At 41.7% G+C, this 18,388-nt stretch overlaps 4 protein-coding genes across 4 annotated transcripts; 3 read left to right on the plus strand and 1 right to left on the minus strand.

The window, feature by feature from the left end:
- Positions 1-1,698: 1,698 nt before the first annotated feature.
- On the plus strand, positions 1,699-4,517 carry LOC146657460 (uncharacterized). Its single transcript, XM_085426780.1, is given in 5 exon segments — positions 1,699-1,893; positions 1,895-1,982; positions 3,305-3,319; positions 3,569-3,858; positions 4,184-4,517. Coding segments are annotated over 5 exon segments (684 nt in total). The 3' UTR covers positions 4,280-4,517.
- Positions 4,518-5,669: 1,152 nt separating this feature from the next.
- dguok (deoxyguanosine kinase) lies at positions 5,670-9,408 on the plus strand. Its single transcript, XM_085425545.1, has 7 exons — positions 5,670-6,257; positions 6,347-6,456; positions 6,550-6,749; positions 6,849-6,996; positions 7,079-7,194; positions 8,615-8,714; positions 8,924-9,408. Exons 1-7 carry the CDS (start codon positions 6,008-6,010, stop codon positions 8,948-8,950), a joined length of 951 nt encoding a protein of 316 aa, XP_085281671.1. The 5' UTR covers positions 5,670-6,007; the 3' UTR covers positions 8,951-9,408.
- A 136-nt stretch (positions 9,409-9,544) lies between these two features.
- Positions 9,545-11,808, plus strand: spaw (southpaw). The gene is made up of 3 exons (XM_085425543.1): positions 9,545-10,067; positions 10,450-11,267; positions 11,365-11,808. Exons 1-3 carry the CDS (start codon positions 9,800-9,802, stop codon positions 11,515-11,517), a joined length of 1,239 nt encoding a protein of 412 aa, XP_085281669.1. The 5' UTR covers positions 9,545-9,799; the 3' UTR covers positions 11,518-11,808.
- Positions 11,809-14,537: 2,729 nt separating this feature from the next.
- LOC146657463 (eukaryotic translation initiation factor 4E-binding protein 2-like) lies at positions 14,538-17,988 on the minus strand. The gene is made up of 3 exons (XM_085425546.1): positions 17,535-17,988; positions 15,256-15,444; positions 14,538-15,085 (listed from the first exon to the last, which is right to left on the minus strand). Exons 1-3 carry the CDS (start codon positions 17,668-17,670, stop codon positions 15,054-15,056), a joined length of 357 nt encoding a protein of 118 aa, XP_085281672.1. The 5' UTR covers positions 17,671-17,988; the 3' UTR covers positions 14,538-15,053.
- Positions 17,989-18,388: the final 400 nt, after the last annotated feature.

The following is an 18,388-nucleotide window of genomic DNA, read 5'->3' on the forward strand; positions in this document are numbered from 1 at the left end:
GAGATGGCCTAGATTCAGAATCCAGTGAAATATCTGCGTCACCTCTTACAGTTTTCCTGTAATCTGAGCTCAAAGATGAGAATATGTAGAGTACAGTAAAGCAAAATGGGGAGATTTTACTATCAATTTTCTCAAAAACCGTACAGTAATATTGGCTGTGGATGACAGGGTACAGAGTCGAGATGGCCTAGATTCAGAATCCAGTGAAATATCTGCGTCACCTCTTATAGTTTTTCTGTAATCTGAGCTCAAAGATGAGAATATATAGAGTACAGTAGAGTAAATTGTGCAAAGTTTACTATCAATTTTCTCAAAAACCGTACAGTAATTTTGGCTGTGGATCACAGGGGGAAAAGTGGAGATAAACCAAAACTGGGAGTGGATTGTGAAGTAATGTAGTGTCAGGACAGAAAACACTGCGTTTCTAAGCCAGTCGGCACCGATACCGTAATATGCGTAAGAGTAGTGCAACAACATTTTAGGTGCGGCTGGCGGTGCGGCTAGCTTGACTGTGACTTCGTAAGTGAGGGCTCACTTGACCGCAGTCCAACACGTCAGGTAACCCATGAATCGAGTGAAATTATTCTGTTTGCCCTCTAAGACCAACCTGCAATTGTTTTGTTGTGAAGTAGCCTGTCAGAAACTGCACATGACAAACTTTGCCAGCTTGCCCCCTCCATCCATCCATATGGATAAACAAAAAAACGACACATTTAAAATGTAACCTAAACCATTTAGGCAACCCCACTCTCCATCAATTCCGACCTTTTTGCATACACTATTGAAAATATCACGTTATGCTATAGGCTACATGCCGTTAGGCAGAGGGCTCTTTTGAGCCCATTTTTCGTTACAAATTTTAGGATGATCTCACGGAAATCTGTGAATAAATACAAAGTTTTCAAACTGAAGTCAGTGACGGGAAGACATCACACTTTTTAGAGATGGAACTGCAGAAAAACCTAAAACCTTGCCATGATTATGAATAATAGAATTATGGACGTTTCTCCGTTTTTGTGGATTAGCCTTTCCATAACTAACGTCAACTACTGTCCTACTTTGGTAAGATTGAAATTAATGTCTTTGACTGTCTTTAGTAGGTGTCTCCTGTGAGAAAGTTAGAACATCGTCCAACTGTCTAAAGATGCAGTCTTTAGCCTAACTGGTTGTTACTGACTCAGCGATGCTTGCAGACATTTACGCACTGTGTTGTGACCTGATTGTGACAGAACAGTGACGTTGTTATTGGTAGTTTGAAGGGTACGGTGTTGGGGGTGGTGCATGTTAAAAGTTTTGAGAAGCACTGGTTAGACATGTTAATTTTTTTTGGTGTAACATATTGGCAACATTAACACATTAATTTGCTAAAGGAAAAATAGGCAGTTCCCAATTGCCTGTGAAAACGACCATTCTGCCCTGTTCTTGTAATGACCACAGTCAGTCTTATTCGTTCTCATACATTTTGGTCTATTTATTTACTAATTTCAGCAAGCATAATGCCTAGGAAAGAGAAGCTGAGAAAGGAGAAAGAAAGGGATCTACAACAGGCAGCCCAGGGAAGCAGTTCTCTGCTCTCCTGGATGAAAGCAAAGGAAAATGAAGATGAAAGGTCAGAGTCAAGGGCAGAGTCAGGTTCTATTTTAATGTTTTAATGTGCTCTCTGAAGACCACAATGAGGAAGAACAGATCGATCACATAATGTCAAAGTTAGCAGCTTTACAATACCCAACAGATCCAACACACATCCATACATTTAAAATAAAGCGCAATGACAGATACGTTTCAATGTGCTGCAATGTGGGCCCATGTCAGCCTGATATACCTTACTCAAAAACTGAGGGGAGATCATTCCAGAAACAGTGGTTTTCTGCTAATGTGTGGCTGGAATACACACTAAAACAATGCTAATTCAATGCATTGTTTTAGTTGTCGGCTTTTCCTCTCGGATGAAAAATATAAAAGCAGAACAGCCTGGACAACTGATGGCATCAGAAAGTGGAGTACTGCTCTTGAAAAAATCAAACAACACTCCAGCGCAGAGATGCACATGACAAGCATGGTTAGATGGATCAATTTCCAGAAAAAGGCCCTTCAGTCTGCATTTGATGTTTCAGACGTAAAAGGGGTGGAAGTTAGAGAGCGAGAGAGGCAGACAAACAAAGAAATCCTGACAAGATTAATTGACCTAACAGTGTATCTTGCACGTCAGGGACAAGCAGGTCATGATGAGAGTGAGTCCAGTGATAACCGTGGCAATTTTCGTGAATTAGTCAATGTATTTTCCCGCTACGATAGTGTGCTGAAAATGCATTTGGAAAAAATTGCCACAGTTAAAGCCACCAAGATAAGGCCCCAGGTGTCACTGCTTTCCAACAGAAGTCAAAATGACATCATTGCAGCACTAGGAACTTACATCAGGAAGGAGATACAACGTGAAATAAAAGAGGCTGAAATGTATTCCATTCTACTTGATGAAACCTCTGACGTTTCACACAAAGAGCAAGTGTCATTTGTTGTGCGATATTTTCATCATATGCAAATAAAGGAGAGATTCATCGAAGTGTGCAATGTTGATACAACTACAGGCCAGGAGCTGGAGAATACAGTGTTCTTGCTTCTGCAAAAGAATGGCCTAGAGATGAAGAACATGTATGGTCAAGGCTATGATGGAGCAGCCAACATGAGTGGCACGTATAAAGGTCTCCAAGCTAGAATCCGTGCACACAATGAGAAGGCCCTCTATGTGCACTGCAAAGCCCATTGCCTCAATTTGGTACTAGTGGAGGCATCAAAGTCCAGCAAGCATTTTGTGACATTTTTCAACTTGGTGGAGAAATTGTATGCCTTTTGCTCAGGCTCCCCAAAGCGTCATGCTGCCTTGGTCAAATTTCAGGAGTCTCTCTTTCCTGGACAACTTTCCTGGAGCTCCAGCAGCTGTCAGATACTCGATGGGCTTGCAGGGAAAAAGCACTGAAGGCACTTCAGAGAAATTTGAAAGCCATTTTGATGCTCCTTGATGACATCAGTGACAGTGACCCACCTAACCTGGCCCAAGGTGATGCTCAGATGTACAGAAATGCCATTAATTTTATGTTCATTCTCTGCATGGAAATCACCACACCAGTATTCGAAGTCACTGCTTTGGCATCAGATTCTCTGCAGGAAGAAGGGTTGGACCATTCCACTGCCTACAAGGTAATTGATGGTGTGCTTCACACATTGCAAACCATGAGGTCTGAGGAGAAATTTGGAGAGATATTTAGATGTGCATCAGAGAAGGCAGAGAGTTTCAACATTCCAGTACCTACCGTGGTGCCTGGTCAGGAGAGAAAGCGGAAAGTTCCAGTGCGTTTCCAACACAGCACCACAGTGTCTCAAGTAGGTGCTCAGTTTGAGTCAGTGGAGGCATATTTCAGGAGTGGTGTATATTTCACCTTTCTGGACATCATGACTGGGGAACTGAACAGGAAGTTCAAAGGGGACAATACTGGAAGCCCAACGGCCAGAATCATTCAGTCCTTCCAGCCCTTAACTGTGCATGCTAACTGGGTAGGCCCACCAAACCCAGAAGCCATTGAAGCTGTCCACATCCTCTGTGAATTCTATGGAGAAGATGAGGACCAGCTCAAAACAGAATTAAAGGTCTTCCACTCCAGCTTTAGTTCAAAAGACCTCAGAGAAATATTTCTGATACTGAGGGAAAACAATGGCCAGCTGATCTTTCCTGCCTTTGTCAAAATGATTCAGATCTACGCAACACTACCAGTGACAACTGCGACAGTTGAAAGATCCTTTTCAAAGCTAAAAATAATCAAAAATAAACTAAGAAGTTTGTGTGGAGAAGAAAGGTTGTCTGATCTCCTCTTGTTAGGAGATCAGACAGGGCGACCGTGGCTCAGGGGGTTGGGAATCGCATCTGTAACCGGAAGGTCGCCGGTTCGATCCTCTCTGTCCTGGTCATTGTGTCCTTGGGCAAGACACTTTACCCTACTTGCCTACTGGTGTTGGCCAGAGGGGCCGATGGCGCGATATGGCAGCCTCGCTTCTGTCAGTCTGCCCCAGGGCAGCTGTGGCTACAACCGTAGCTTGCCTCCACCAGTGTGTGAATGCGAGAGTGAATGAATAGTGGTATTGTAAAGCGCTTTGGGTGCCTTGAAAAGCGCTATATAAATCCAATCCATTATTATTATTATTGGCCATTGAGAAAGATGTGGAGATCAATTACAACGAGGTCATCAACATCTACAAAGACATGGCACCAAGAAGGATGCTTCTTTAGAGCAGTACACTCCATTTAATGGACACTTGAGAATATGTATGTATATAGTTTAGAGTTGGATACAGATTTTATCTTTTTGTGGTGTGATTTTTGATTTTTAGAGAATGTTTTGAAATAAAAGTCAAATTGCATTTAACCTGTGCGATTTTTTTATTATAAAAAGAAAAGGTTTTCCACATATGCAAAAAGTGCCCTTTTTTCCCCCTGGAGCACTTGCCCCCCAAAATGTCTGTGCACGCCACTGCATCATATATTGTAGGGTATGGGCCAAATTTACTAAGAAAGCTAGTGGAGTCGTCTGCGTGTGATGGGAAGGTGTGACGCTCACTAATATCTGCTGATTAGAGGCAACGAGCTAATTTTCGAACGCAGAAGCACGTGCTGTCCGTGGTCCTGAAACGTGACAACAACGTGAAAAATCAATGCCATTACGTTGAGTGTTTAATATGTTTAAGGCGTTTTTGCGTAAAGAAATGGTGCTTTGCAACACTATGGGACGGTAAGAATTTCTGACAGGCGTTCAAGAAAATTAAAGAAGTGACTTTTGTTAGTGTTTCAGGTTATCTTTGATTTCCGCAGCAATCAGCATGCTGTTTGTCAGCAAGTGATGTGTTTTGATGGAGTCCATTTAAAAATGCATTATCAGGTTTAGTGAAACACTCTCCCTTTTAATAGCCTATACATGCATCGAGACCTATGTAACCATCTTTGTTTAGTTTGAGTTTAATGCTGGCGCCCTCATACCCTGTGCTGATGAAATCAAACAAGTTTTTCTACAAAGGCACACGAACACAGGATAGTTTATTTATTTTATAATTATCTTTAATTTTGATTTTTTTTTTGATTGTTTGTTTGTTTTACTTTATTGTAGACACGCTGAATACAAACTACCGGATTACGCTAACTGGACAGGAAACTTAAACTTAAATCTCGTAAACTGGGAATTTCTTGGCCATTTAGCGAGATTACACCAGTGCAAATCTCTCAGTACATGTAAACAGAAAACTAAGAAAACCTACAATATACATATTTAAAATAAAAACAAACCTCACGAACATGACGAATGTAAGTACCCCCACCGCCCAAAAAAACCCCAAATCCCCCAAAAAACGCTAAGCACCGAGGTTGAAATGCGTATGAAAATTTCACTGTGTGAAAAATAAATAAAGAATAAATAAATAAATAAACAAACACTCGCGTTGTCACATGAGAATGTACATTTATATACTCATTTAATATTTTTAAAAAATATTTGTAATAACTAAATATAACTGCATTTATAAGTAGTCACCACCTCAAACTGTGCTGTCAGTTTACACAAACCTCGTTGTTTATGCTAAGCAAAATATTGAAATGCTTTTATTGCGAAAGTACACAACGTGAGCCGGAAGTGGTTTTTGTTGCTAACGCTACTGTTTGTAGCATGTGTAAAATAGGTACATGTGTTTTGAGCCGGTAATAGTCGTTTTTGGTTTTTTCCCTGACCCGAATTAAACGGACGTTGACCATTAATTCAACATTATAGCGGTGTTAGCATCCACACCGCTATAACATTAGCTCTCCTGTGGTTACTGATGAACGCTCCTCGAGCTTACCTCACGTGGGGCTTCCAGCTAACGTCTGTCTTAACTTGATGCAAACTTTCATAACAGGTTCTGTAACTCATTTACCCACCGAATGACCTGCGGGTTAATGTGATTTTCCGGTATAGTTGTACTACCTGTCGGGATGTCTGCGCCTTGTCGGTACGCTCTGTTCAGCATATATAATCAGCGAGCAGGTTTCACACAGGTCAGAAGATTGACATGCATCCAGTGGAAGAGCTCTGACTCCCTGATGAGAGGTGGATACACAGCCGTACTGAGAGCTATGGCAAATAAGAGAGGAAGCCTCACTTTATTTTCTTCGAGGTGTCTGTCAGGTTCAGCTGCGGATGCAAAAGCTCGGGTGAGGAGAGTTTCTATCGAGGGCAACATCGGTAAGAGTTTACAGATTGTCCCAGTTAGACGAATCTCCTGTTGTATGTCTCTGTGCTGATCTCCTGCATTACCTGCTTTTTAATAACAGCTGTTGGAAAATCGACCTTTGCGAAACTCCTGCAGTCAGCTTGTGCAGACTGGGAGGTGGTGGCAGAACCTGTCAGCAAGTGGCAGAACATTGAAAGTGAGACCTCAAAGGTGGGTATATTCACATCTTCATCTTTTTTGTTACACAAATTAAAGGAAGGCAGGATAATGCAGCTTACATTTGTCTGCTCGTGTCTTTGACAGGGCCAAGGTGTGCCCCCACAGACCACAGTCAGCAACCTGCTGCAGATGATGTACCAGGACCCTCAGCGCTGGTCATACACGTTCCAGACGTATTCCTGCATGAGCCGGCTCAGAACACAGCTGCAGCCTCCACCTGCACGCCTCCTCCAGTCAAAGGGAACACCTGTCCAGGTGTATGAGCGTTCAGTCTACAGCGATAGGTGAGTGAGTCACATTTACCAGAAGTATTTTCAACAAAATAAGCAAAATTTTGACAAGGATATAATGAAAATTAATTCTCCTGTATTATGTTTTCTCAGATATATCTTTGCTCTGAACATGTTTGAGCTGGGATGTATCAACACTACAGAATGGGCTGTCTACCAGGACTGGCATTCCCTCCTGGTGGAGCAGTTTGGACACCAGGTGGAGCTAGAGGGCATAATTTACCTCAGCGCCCCACCAGAGGTATGGCACATGAAATTCAGTATTTTGTGCTCTGAGTGGAAGGTAATTTAGTGTCACACAAACAGTTTTGCATGTCTTTTAGAAATGCATGGAGCGCCTGCAGCGTCGGGGAAGAGCAGAAGAGGAGGGCGTGAAGCTGGATTATCTGGATAAGTTGCACTCTCAACATGAGAGGTGGCTGGTTGAGAAAACGACCGAGTGAGTGAGAATAAGATTACACAGCTCTGATTATCTTTTGACTTTTTCCAGTGCTGTTGGCTGTTTTGGGGTGATACTTTAAGGTATATTTGGTCTTATAAGCCTTTTTACAGGGGGTCTCAACCCTGCAAATACCGGGGGTCAACTGTACAATGAAGAAGGGCCTGGGGCTTGGTGACATAATTTAAGGTTTAACCCCAGATTTTCTGGATTATGTGATTTATTGCCATTGTAATTTATGGCGCACGCCTAACCAGAGGGGTGTACTACAAAAGAAGTTCAACAAAGCCAGGCTGTTTCAGGCATCATGTGATTCCTCTTCCACACAGAAAAAGCCCTATAAGTGGCACTTACTCCAATCACGGATGTTATCAGATGATATTCATAAAATAGTGTTACAAAAATAACAGTAAAATGTGACAAATAAGACAAGACTTTAATGCTGCAGAAAATCGTTAATCTGGTGAATTAACACAGTGTTAAGAATTTTTTATTTTTTAATATGAGTTAATAGATATATTTTAATGCTGAGGGCACTCTTGTTTTTAAGGTGATCATTCAGTTTTTTAAATATAATAATAATTATAATATAATGCCAAATCACAACAGTCGTCTTGAGGCACTTTGTATTGTAAGGTAAAGACCCTACAATAATAGAGAGAAAATTTCAACAATCAGACTATGAGCAGGCACTTGGTGATGGTGGAAAGAAAAAACTTCCTTTTAACAGGAAGAAATCTCTGGCACAACCAGGCTCAGGGAAGCACGGTCATCTCCCACAAGAGGTGAGGGGAGAAAAATGGAACAAAAGACACATTAGAGCTCTGGAACATAAGGTGAAGTTAATTTGGTCTATTAAATAAACATGTCCTGCGTTCTATTAGCTGCAAAAGTAAATTAGAGTCAAGCGTAAAGACCTTTATACATTTTCTGCATGACCAACAGAATACTTGCATCCAGTTACCAGTTGTCATGCACAGTTAGCTCCACCTTGTTACTAAGGTAAAACATGTTCCCCCAGCACTCTGCATTGCACTCAAAGCTGTAAAGAAACAAATAAGTGAAAATTGTGGCACTTCCAGGTGATTTTAATGAGAAACTCTGAATGTGGTATGTGCTCAGTGTAGGTTAGCATGGCGATGTAGCCAGGTAAAAAGAGACTCGCCTTTGTGATACTGAGAACTCTGACTTTAAGCTGGAGATAGCCCGCTATCCCGTTAGTCTCCCTCTCCATTATGCTTACAAGTAAAAAAGAGAAGCTACACAAAGTAGTGATATCTAGCTGGTCTAAACTTTCTGGTGGTGGCACAGTGCTTGTGTTCAGGTTCCTTGCAGCTGTTTGCTGTGAACAGCTGACGGTGCAGCAGTGTGTGGTCTGCTGTTAATGTCATAATAATACAGCTTTGTTCTCTCCTTTCAGAATCCATTTTGAGAAGCTGAAGCAGATACCCGTCTTAAAACTTGATGCCAGCGTGGAATTTAAGAGTGACCCAGAGGTGCAGGAACAGTTTATCACAAAGGTGTGCTTGAATACCTACTGAATGGCATTTATTCCTAAAAGGTGCTGTGCCAGAGTTAACCACACGAGGGCACTGCTCTGATGTTGCGAATCACAATCTTCCACCCTGGGGTGGGGCATGTGAGGGTGTTTGAGCCAGTCAGCTGACATGTTTTTGTATGGATGATGTTTCTGATATGCTGTGATCCTAGTATGCCTGTTTGTCCACAGGTGAAGAACTTCTTTGATGCTTTATGAGAGGAGCCATCAGCAGCAGCACAGTGGGAAACAGATGAAACCAGTCAGACCAGTCAGACCTCCATATAAAGTCTTTATATAAATTAATACACAGACCTCTTTTTGATGAGCTTCCGGACCATATAATGTGAAACCCTGACATTTTTTTTGGATATGAATGTGTTACTTTAAAACCTTGTACTATTGTTTCCTGGTTACTTTTGAAACACACTTTGCAGTTATGAACGTTACCTCTTAAACTGTAGTTTACTGTTTATGTCTTTGGAGCTGTCTCTCTGAGTCAGCACATTTTTACAGCTTCTATAAATTATAAACTAATCCGTACTAGAACTGAAATCACACAGTGTGTGTCTGTGTACTATTTTATAAACATATTTATAATCCTAACTCGTTGGAAGCAATTAAGACAAATGTTTCTTGCAGCTTGTTAATAAATAAAACATGTTTTTACATTTCAACATTGAGTTGTCATTTTATATTAGTCATTTTATTCTTATAAACTTTATTTGCATTAAGGAAATAGAAAGGTGCGAGTTGCTGTGCAAGATTTTAATTGTTTTTAAATTGATTTCTGAAAGAACAGTTCATTTGATGGGACAATGACCTTGGATAAATGCTTTCTTCTTCTGTTTTTTCTGGCCCTCTGATGTGCTCTGATGATCAGAGGGGCTGTTCGGATGCCTGGAGTGGCCAGGGGTCATCAAAGGGCAGCTGGCGGCTATAAAAGGCCTGCCTGGAGCTCCGTCTGCTCAGAGCATCATTTGAGCCTGAGAGCAGCTGGAGTAAAGGAGGAGATCTCTGCTTCTCTCTCTTCTCATTCCGGTGTTCACTTTGTGAGTTTCAGCTGAAATGGAAGTCCTCATAGTCTTCATCTGTGCTTTTGGAGTGGTTTCTTCTGCCCGGGGCCACAGATATCACACGGGACTCGAGAGCAGTTTGGCATTCAGAAATCTGTCAACCGATCATCGCAGAGGATACCCTCTGTACATGATCCAGCTGTATCGCTCCTTCAGAAGTGCTGATTCCTCCTCATCTGTAGCTGTCAGCGATGTTACTGCACAAAGCGACAGCCTGTCAGTGCACAGTTTTGATTCTGTCAAAAGCCTGATGGCCAGAGGTGAGTAAACAGCTGAATTATGTTTTTCATGTTGCTCATTGGTTGTTAAATTTGCTATTTAATGTATGAGTTGGTTTCTCTGTGCACTGAATCCTCCAGGAGCTCATTGACTGGTCGATTGTCTGTGCTATCAGACCCTCCCTTTTACGACCCAGCAAGTGTCAAAGTGCTTATTCGAACTTTAAAGGCTTGCCCTGTTTTATGTGGGGAGGTTGTATATTAGCCCTCAGACGTCCTTGCACAGGGGGGTCCAATACACATCCTGTCCTGTTCACCCTCTCACTCCAGTGTTTTGACATTTGTCCACAGATCTGGTTTGTCCAGATTCATCCCAGACTGCAGTGTGTCAATCTGAAGTCTCACTTGCGTGTCTCATTTTCAGGCTGCCATCAAGAGGGCGAAAAGTGGACCGTCACATTTGACATGTCATCCATCTCTACCAGTGAGCTTGTCCAGCTGGCAGAGCTGCAGATCAGACTACCAGCTTTCTCTGCCTCTGAGCGTGCCACTGTGGATTTATATCACTCCCGGAAGCAGAGCTGTGACCTGGATGACACATCGTGCCAGGAGGAGCGTCTTTTCTTAGGGAGCTTTGGCACATCGCCCAGCAGCACAAAGTCCTCCTGGAAGGTGTTCAATGTGACCAGTCTTTTAAAATACTGGCTATACCAGGGAGACGAAGTGCAGAGCCGAGAGGCTTTGGGAGAGCCTGAGACTCAGTATGGGAGTGGTGCTGGGGATGGAGTGGAAAAAACCAGAAAGTCTCTGTTCACAACTTTAGGACTGAGGCAGAGAAAAATCCGCCATCCAACCACAAACCAGGTCATGATGGTGATCTTCTCCAAACATAAGGAGGGCCATGCAGCGTACAGTCTCATTCACACTGTGGAGAACTCCAAGTATGTGTCCATGGACAAAGAGGGCAGCGACATTCAAAGTCGGCGCCACAAAAGGAACAGAATGGAAAGGATGCGAGTAGCTGGTGTACTTGCACCTACTGTGGCTCCAGCACCATCAGCAGCAGCAGAGCAGGTCCAGAGACCGCTGTGCCGAAAGGTAGACATGTGGGTGGACTTTGACCACATCGGCTGGGATGAGTGGATTGTGCATCCGAAGCGCTACAACGCATATCGCTGTGAGGGAGAGTGCCCTACACCCCTGGACGAGTCTTTCAGTCCCACCAACCATGCATACATGCAGGTAAGCAGATTAAAGAGTTTCACTGAACTATTTCTAAACCTCAAAATAAAAAATCCTATAGTTGCTCATTTATTCATGTAAATTATTTCATTTTCAGAGCCTCTTGAAACATCACCACCCAGAAAGAGTGACCTGCCCGTCCTGCGTGCCAACGCGCCTCAGCCCCCTCTCCATGCTGTACTTTGAGAGCGATGATTTGACTCTGCGGCATCACGAGGACATGATTGTTGAGGATTGCGGGTGCCACTGAAGCCCCAACCCATCACCACCCCAGCTTACACCTAAACACACAAACCTGCTTTGTTTGTGGTCTATTAACTGAACATTAACCGACCATAAACTTTAACTCAGATGTTTTTTTAATTGCTTCGATGTATAAATGAATACTAAAATATCAATGTTATTGAGATGAAATGACTCAAAGTATATATATTGCATCCATACTGGGTGATAAACTAATGTTTTTCTATCTTTTGTGTTATTTATGCATTATCATGTAAATTCTGTACATAAAATATGAAACGTATATTAAATTTTTTTTATTTTGACGGAAGTGTGCTGTTTTATGTTGTTTTAAAATATTTTTCTTCACCCGTTCTTATATATTTTTATTTATAAGGTGAACATTTTTAACAAACCCTTTATTAAACATTAAAAAAGGCTCATACACAGTCACAAAGGTTTTTTTCCTAATTCAAAGTTAAATGAAAATGTATTTATTTAGTTAAAAATGAATCACGCCTAATTTATTTGTAAAAATTAAACAAATATATATCAGCACCACCAGTTTATCTGGTGTAAGCTTTAAATAGCATTTCATTTGTTGCCACTTCCATTAAATCTACCAGCAGTAGCTACACAGCTAAACGGGCACACTTTGTTCTTAATGTTCCTCGGATGACAGATCTGTTTGGGTTAACAAATAAAAGGCAGAATGTGCATCCACCTCTTAATCCGTTGCTAGCAGCCAGCAACTTAGTATATTGGCCTTTCTCACCTCCCCAATCCACATCTTGGTCCTGTTAAAGTGCACACATCATCAGAGGTCATTAGCGTCGTCCTCCCTGGCCGGGCACGCTGGGTGGAACAACACAAACCACACTGAAGGATGGACCGGTGGGTGAGAAAAGGCAGTAGTACTACTTGTTTATCCTGGTGAGGAGGGGGTTGGACAGCCAGGAAGCTAAGGTGACAAGGAGATCATTCATGGGAGGGATTGGAAAGACTGCACCTGAAGGGTGACGCTACTGTGGAGGAAAGACAGGCCGGACTGGAAGTGATCAGCTGAAACTATTCAACCACACATCCACCCAAGACAAGACCAGACCGAGTAGTATTTCAGGATTTGTCCACGTGTTTTTCTTTTCTTTTCTTTCCTGTTTTTTTTTTTTTTTTTTTTTTTGCAGAGGTAAGTTTTGCAATCAGGACCTTTTGTTTGTACTCACTACAAATGAACCCGGAGCGCATCCATTTTTTAATCCACTCAATGATTTGAGCTTTATTTATATTTATTCTAATGATGATTCTCTACAGAGCCGCTTACACCACAGGCTGAAAGTAGAAACGCATTTGTGCAGTTCCGCACATGCAAGAGTATTCATAACGAAAGAGTGTTTCATTGCTACAGCACTGTGCAAAAGTCTTGCACCACCCCTTATTTCTTCATATTTGGCGAGGACAGTGGGAAACAGTTGCAGTGATTTTTGCATTAAGGCTACATGCAAACACACATACAAATCCAGCAGCAAAAAACTGAATTCTAACGAATTTGAAAGTCAATATTTGTTATGAGCACCTTTATTCTTTGACACAGCCCGAACCCTTTTTGGCAGCTTTCTTGTTATTTCTTTAGTCTTCAGGAATATCTCTCCAGGCTTCTTGAAAGACATTCAAAGCTCTTCTTTTATATTCTCTGTCGAGATCCCACACTGCTTCAGTTTTATTGAGGTCTGGGCTCTGTGGTCAGTCAGTGACTGATTGTGTATCACAGTGTGTTTCTCTATATGGCATTGATTTTACTCCATAATGTATCAAAAAAATCTGACAGGACTTTTCTGTGTTCAGAATGATTTGTTTTGATGAGATTTCCAACACCACACATAACTCCAAAACCCATGACAGAGCCTCCACCCTGTTTCACAGATGGCTGTAGACACTCAGTGTTGGACTCTCCTGTCCTCCTTTGTACACAGTGATGACGATTTGAACCAAGAAATCTGTATTTATCACTCTGTCACCCCTGTTGACACTGATCTTCAGTCCACTTCTTGTACCACAGCCTTTCCTCCACTTCCCTTCTTAAATAATGGCTTCTTCACAGCCGCCTTCCGCTGAGATCATTCCCGATGAGGCTTCAGTGGACGGTAGATGGATTAACTGCAGGGTCAGATACATCTCTGCGTCAGGTTTTTGCTAGATTATCTATTTCTTGGGAACATTACTTTCAGATACTGTTTATTTGTTGTAAAAAATATTTTTTTTAGGGCTGACACTTCTTGTTTTGTCCTTTACGTGTTCAGTTTTATCAAATTTCTTTAAAGCTCTGGACACCACGCAGAGAAATACTAAATTTTCAGCTCTTTTGGAATAACTTTGTTGGTGCAAAAAATACAATGTTAACACAGGCTGTTAAACTGTGTTATCTTTGGGATTTTTCATCGAGACAACTGAAATCTGTTTTAGTAACAAAAGCTTTTAACAAAGTGCCAAAAGACACAAATTAAAACTGGTTCTTTGTTCAAGAGCATTTTAAAACGTTATAAGAAAGTCTGGAATCAAAACTTAAAGAAATGAGTGTTGGCTTTAAACTTCGCACATTACTGGATGCAAGAATTTAAAAATGTGAAACATCTTTTAGATCAAACAATGAGAAGTTCAGTGAAACACCATCTATTCCGGCACTTTTATTCATAAGCACTTCACAGTGAAGTGAGCCAGTGACAGAAGTGGAATCGTAAATGTTGAATGGAAGGAAGGAGTTCCTGCCTGATGTGTTGTACAGTTGCATATTGACCTCTCTGTAAACAGCCCACTGACTGAGGTTATCAGCCTCCTGCGAGCTCCACGTGGAATTCCTCTGAACCAGAGCGACGCAGGAGGTGCAGCAGGCTGCAAGACTTGTCACTTTGAAATGTACATTAGCTTTTCACTTAAACATCTCAACCGCTGACACGAAACAAAAGCATTATTTAAGTTCAGATGGCGCCATTCAAGTTAAAAAAACAAACAACGGATTTGACAGAAAGACTCAGTGAACACATGACGCAGAGATAAAGTCTGAATGGTGTTTGCTTTAATTTCTTTTTTAAAATCACCCTAAAATAGCGAAATATCTGATTCAAAATGTCATCAACAAATTTCTGTTTTACATTCTTTACACTTCAGGTGAAGCGCTCGTTTATGAGAGCAATACTGGAAGACCGTATCTAAAGAGAGGTTGTGCGAAATGCACTGAAATAAAAGCACATCGAGTGAAAACCGTTCTGGAATGGTTAGAAATTCGGACAATTCGATTCTCATTTTCACTGACTTGTTTTATTACCGAGCGATGAGGCATTGTTGGTGTTAAGCACTTCTCAGTGTTCGTTTTAAACTCGCAGCCACTACCTGAAGGCACACTTTTTGTTACACACAAACCAGGCCGAAACCTTGAGGCAGACAGTGAAAGTGTAATTACAGATCCAAAAAATGAGGCCGTCAGAGATAAGATCCTCTGTCTACATGGAGTAGGTGGTGGTAGGGGAGGAGACGGTACCCCTGTCTTCACAGCACTTTGTTGGGCTTCACCTAGATGTCCATTTCAAACTGTGCATCATCACCTTTGAAAAGAAAAATAAGTAAACAATAAATGTAGGGTGGAGATGGATGATGATTTGTAGGCTTCATTGCTGTATTGCTTGCATGGGTTCTACATCATAATGCAGAAAATAGATGGATGGACTTTAAGTGCAACATCCATCCTGTGATGTGTGTATAGGTGTGAACATACCAGCAGCGCTACTGTTCGGAGCAGTGGTGTTGTTGTTCAGTAGTTCTCCATTTTGAGTCTTCTTGCTGGTGTCCTTGGAGGCAGGGCTGGTCACTCCTGGAATGACTGGCAGGTTGGCAGGAGGGGTCCTGGCCAACGGAGAACTGCGACAGTCCAGCAGGAACTTGCGTTCGTAGATGATCCTGGTACCTTTTGTGTTCGTAGGTGGGAAAAATGAAGGATGATTATCAGATGCGCAGCATTGAGAGATCAAACAGAGCACTGAGGCCACACTCGCACTGACTGGGATCAGCTGCTTCATCAAATTCCTGTATTTTAACTTGACCTGTGTGCCACGATAGACGTGATTACAATATGAAAACAGGCATTTCTTCAAAATCTTGCTGTCTGTACCTGATCTTCACGCAGTAACTAGAAGGACGTTGCAGCATATATGTGGCAATGTTATTACTAATTGTGCTGCTGCTCTCTTACGGCTGTTGTTATGATCTGTAACGCTTCAGCTGTTGTATATTATGTATACTGTCGCACAATGAGCCAGTCTGAATGAACACAACACACACACACTCCTTGGCAGTGATGTGATGGCTTCCAGTTGTGATAACGAACCAACTGACTTACTTTCTGATTTAACGCAACTAAACTTGAAGAAAAGCTTCGTGACGAAAAGCTTTGTGAACAGCAAAGTGTACAGTTAATAAACACAGTTTTAACATTTGGTGCAAAAGGAACATGTGCCCTTTTTAAGGCAGTATGTTATATTTGCACATTCGCCTAACAAGTTCTCTATTTTCAGGACTGCCCAAATCATCAACATGACAGCTTCAGGTCATTCAACCAGATTCCTTACAGCTACACAGAAATCTGACCACATTACCCAGTACTGAAAACCCTTCATTGGCTTCCAGTACAATATAGAATTGCTTTTTAAATCCTTCTGTTATCTCACAAATCTCTCACCGGTTCATGCCCTGCTCATCTGGTGCAGATCTTGTAACTATTCCCAGAGTCAGACCTCAGTCTGAGGTTGCTCTCATTACTGGGGTCCTGCTCTTTGGAACAAGTTGCCTGCTGATCTGAGATCAACTACAACTGTGCACATATTCAGAATCCTCTTTATTTACCTGGGCTTACACTTAACAGGTGCTGTTGTTTTGTTTATGCTGTTTTCACTGCCATAAAGCCTCATAAACCTGCACAGGTATGATTGTGTCTTCTTTTTTTCAGCAAATGATTTATTTAATCTTGCTGTCTGCTGCTATCAGACTCTTTAACTCATCCACTTGAGTCAGATCCACATGTACTGAACCAGACTAAACATAGCTCACTGCACGCTGTCACTTTTTGTACACCACAACGTATGCTTGCACACCACCTGTGTGCTTACAATACCTGTAATATGCCAGAAACATTAGTGCTAATACCTTATTTTATATGAAGTGTAGAAATATATATATAATAATATCTTTGTTAACCACATTGAGGTTACATGTAATGAAATGTGCTATATTAAAAAAAACGTTTTTGCTAAATATGCTACCTGCATTGATATAAATATATTTTTACTATACTATTCTTTATAATCTCCCTTAAAAGAAATGTGTCCTGACCAATTAAGGGAATACATCACAATATGAAAATAAATCATCGCAGCAGTTTGATACTGGTTTTTAAAAATAGTTATATCCGTTTAATAATGACCCAGTGTTACTTTTATAAGGTAGTTATTAACACTGTGACGCACAAAACCCTGGAAAAAGGATGAAGTGACACCTTTTAGTGTAATTACACAGTGTTACTCTAACCTTTAGATTACCTTTACTGAGTTAAACCTCGTGTCTGCAGCAGGTTTAGGTGGACAGTCCTCAGAAGCAGGGACCTCTAGAGGAATTTAAATGATCTCTACAGTAAACCAAAGGTGGAGCAGCTCTGCTGGCTGACCGTGTGACAGCAGTGCGTAGAAACCAAACTTTAGACTGCAGCTAAGCTACAGACAGACTCTCACTATCTTAATTAAGACCGTCATGTCTAAACAACCTGTTCCTTCATTACTTCAGAGTCCGCATTTCTTTGCATTTCCTCTTTTCAAGTAAACACTTGCTCGCTAGCTTTAGCGGTTAGCTTAGCAGAGCTACAGCAGACCTCATGGAGTTAGCCTAAGCTGCAGACAGAGAGAACGGCTCCAAAGTGGATAAGAGTACAAGTCATGTGTGTCCGGGAGTCAGAGCAGATCTCCTCGGCACTCTTGAATGAATATGACAAATAGCAACACTGCGTACCGCCGGGGGTCGTGCTGAACAGAGTCCCTCCCGGGGTGGTGGAGTAGTCGTGGGGCATGTGCTCCGCGTCGTTGATCGTCACCCTCCTGATCGACGGGATGGCCTTAGCGGTGGTCTTCTGGCAATCGGTGGACATCTTCTCCCAACTACAATAAACTAATACTAACTAACTAATTAACATCAAACAAGCACAAAGTCTTGGTTTTATAAAGCCACGCCGAGCCGGGGTTTCGGGTATGGCTTTGACTCAACTAAATGACTACTGTCGGATAAATAAAAATAAATACCTCGTTTTCATAAGTGCAAACAGTGGAAGGCTGGACCTAAAACAGTCACATTACATCAAGCACTCACACACACGAACTAGTGTCCAGGATCTTTGTTTAAAAGGACCTGAGCACACGTTCCTCCGCTCTCACTCTGCCTGCCTCAACATGCACACAAAACAACACAGCAGGCTGCAGGAGAGAAGGCTCCAGAGGTGCACAAAAAACAGCCAACTGCGCCCCCTGCTGGCACTAAAGGACTGCGCACTCTGCGATGTTCAAAACTTCACCGGCTATAACTGTCATAATAAAAACAACATAATAAGACGTTTTTTTTTTGTTTTGTTTTTTTTAAAAAGGTGTTTTTTCAAAACAAGTCGAACAGCATTATTTACAGACAATAGACACATTAATAAGATGATAACATACATACTGTCCTGTGCAATTCCTGGGTCAGCACTCGTTTCTTTTTCGCTTCTCTTCTATATTTTGCTTGAAAAAATGGAAATACGTGTACTGATTTATTGAAACACGTGCAAACATGCATGGAAATGTTTTGTATGAGACTAAAATAGATGTTGCGCAGTT

Source organism: Rhamphochromis longiceps, linkage group LG12 (genome assembly GCF_057381845.1).
Source record: "Rhamphochromis longiceps isolate RC_006_pf linkage group LG12, R_longiceps_female_GT1.1, whole genome shotgun sequence".
Classification (NCBI taxonomy): domain Eukaryota; kingdom Metazoa; phylum Chordata; class Actinopteri; order Cichliformes; family Cichlidae; genus Rhamphochromis; species Rhamphochromis longiceps.

What these genes read in the sequence shown, in the direction of transcription:
- dguok (XM_085425545.1), top strand. Translation starts at nt 6,008, where the DNA reads ATGTCTGCGCCTTGTCGGTACGCTCTGTTCAGCATATATAATCAGCGA. An exon ending in TTCTATCGAGGGCAACATCG is followed by an intron (nt 6,258 to 6,346) that starts GTAAGAGTTTAC and finishes TTTTAATAACAG; the next exon opens with CTGTTGGAAAATCGACCTTT. An exon ending in CGTTCAGTCTACAGCGATAG is followed by an intron (nt 6,750 to 6,848) that starts GTGAGTGAGTCA and finishes ATGTTTTCTCAG; the next exon opens with ATATATCTTTGCTCTGAACA.
- spaw (XM_085425543.1), top strand. Translation starts at nt 9,800, where the DNA reads ATGGAAGTCCTCATAGTCTTCATCTGTGCTTTTGGAGTGGTTTCTTCT. An exon ending in CAAAAGCCTGATGGCCAGAG is followed by an intron (nt 10,068 to 10,449) that starts GTGAGTAAACAG and finishes TCTCATTTTCAG; the next exon opens with GCTGCCATCAAGAGGGCGAA. An exon ending in CCAACCATGCATACATGCAG is followed by an intron (nt 11,268 to 11,364) that starts GTAAGCAGATTA and finishes TTTCATTTTCAG; the next exon opens with AGCCTCTTGAAACATCACCA.
- LOC146657463 (XM_085425546.1), bottom strand. Translation starts at nt 17,670, where the DNA reads ATGTCCACCGATTGCCAGAAGACCACCGCTAAGGCCATCCCGTCGATC. An exon ending in GTTCAGCACGACCCCCGGCG is followed by an intron (nt 15,445 to 17,534) that starts GTACGCAGTGTT and finishes CGAACACAAAAG; the next exon opens with GTACCAGGATCATCTACGAA. An exon ending in TCCGAACAGTAGCGCTGCTG is followed by an intron (nt 15,086 to 15,255) that starts GTATGTTCACAC and finishes TTCTTTTCAAAG; the next exon opens with GTGATGATGCACAGTTTGAA.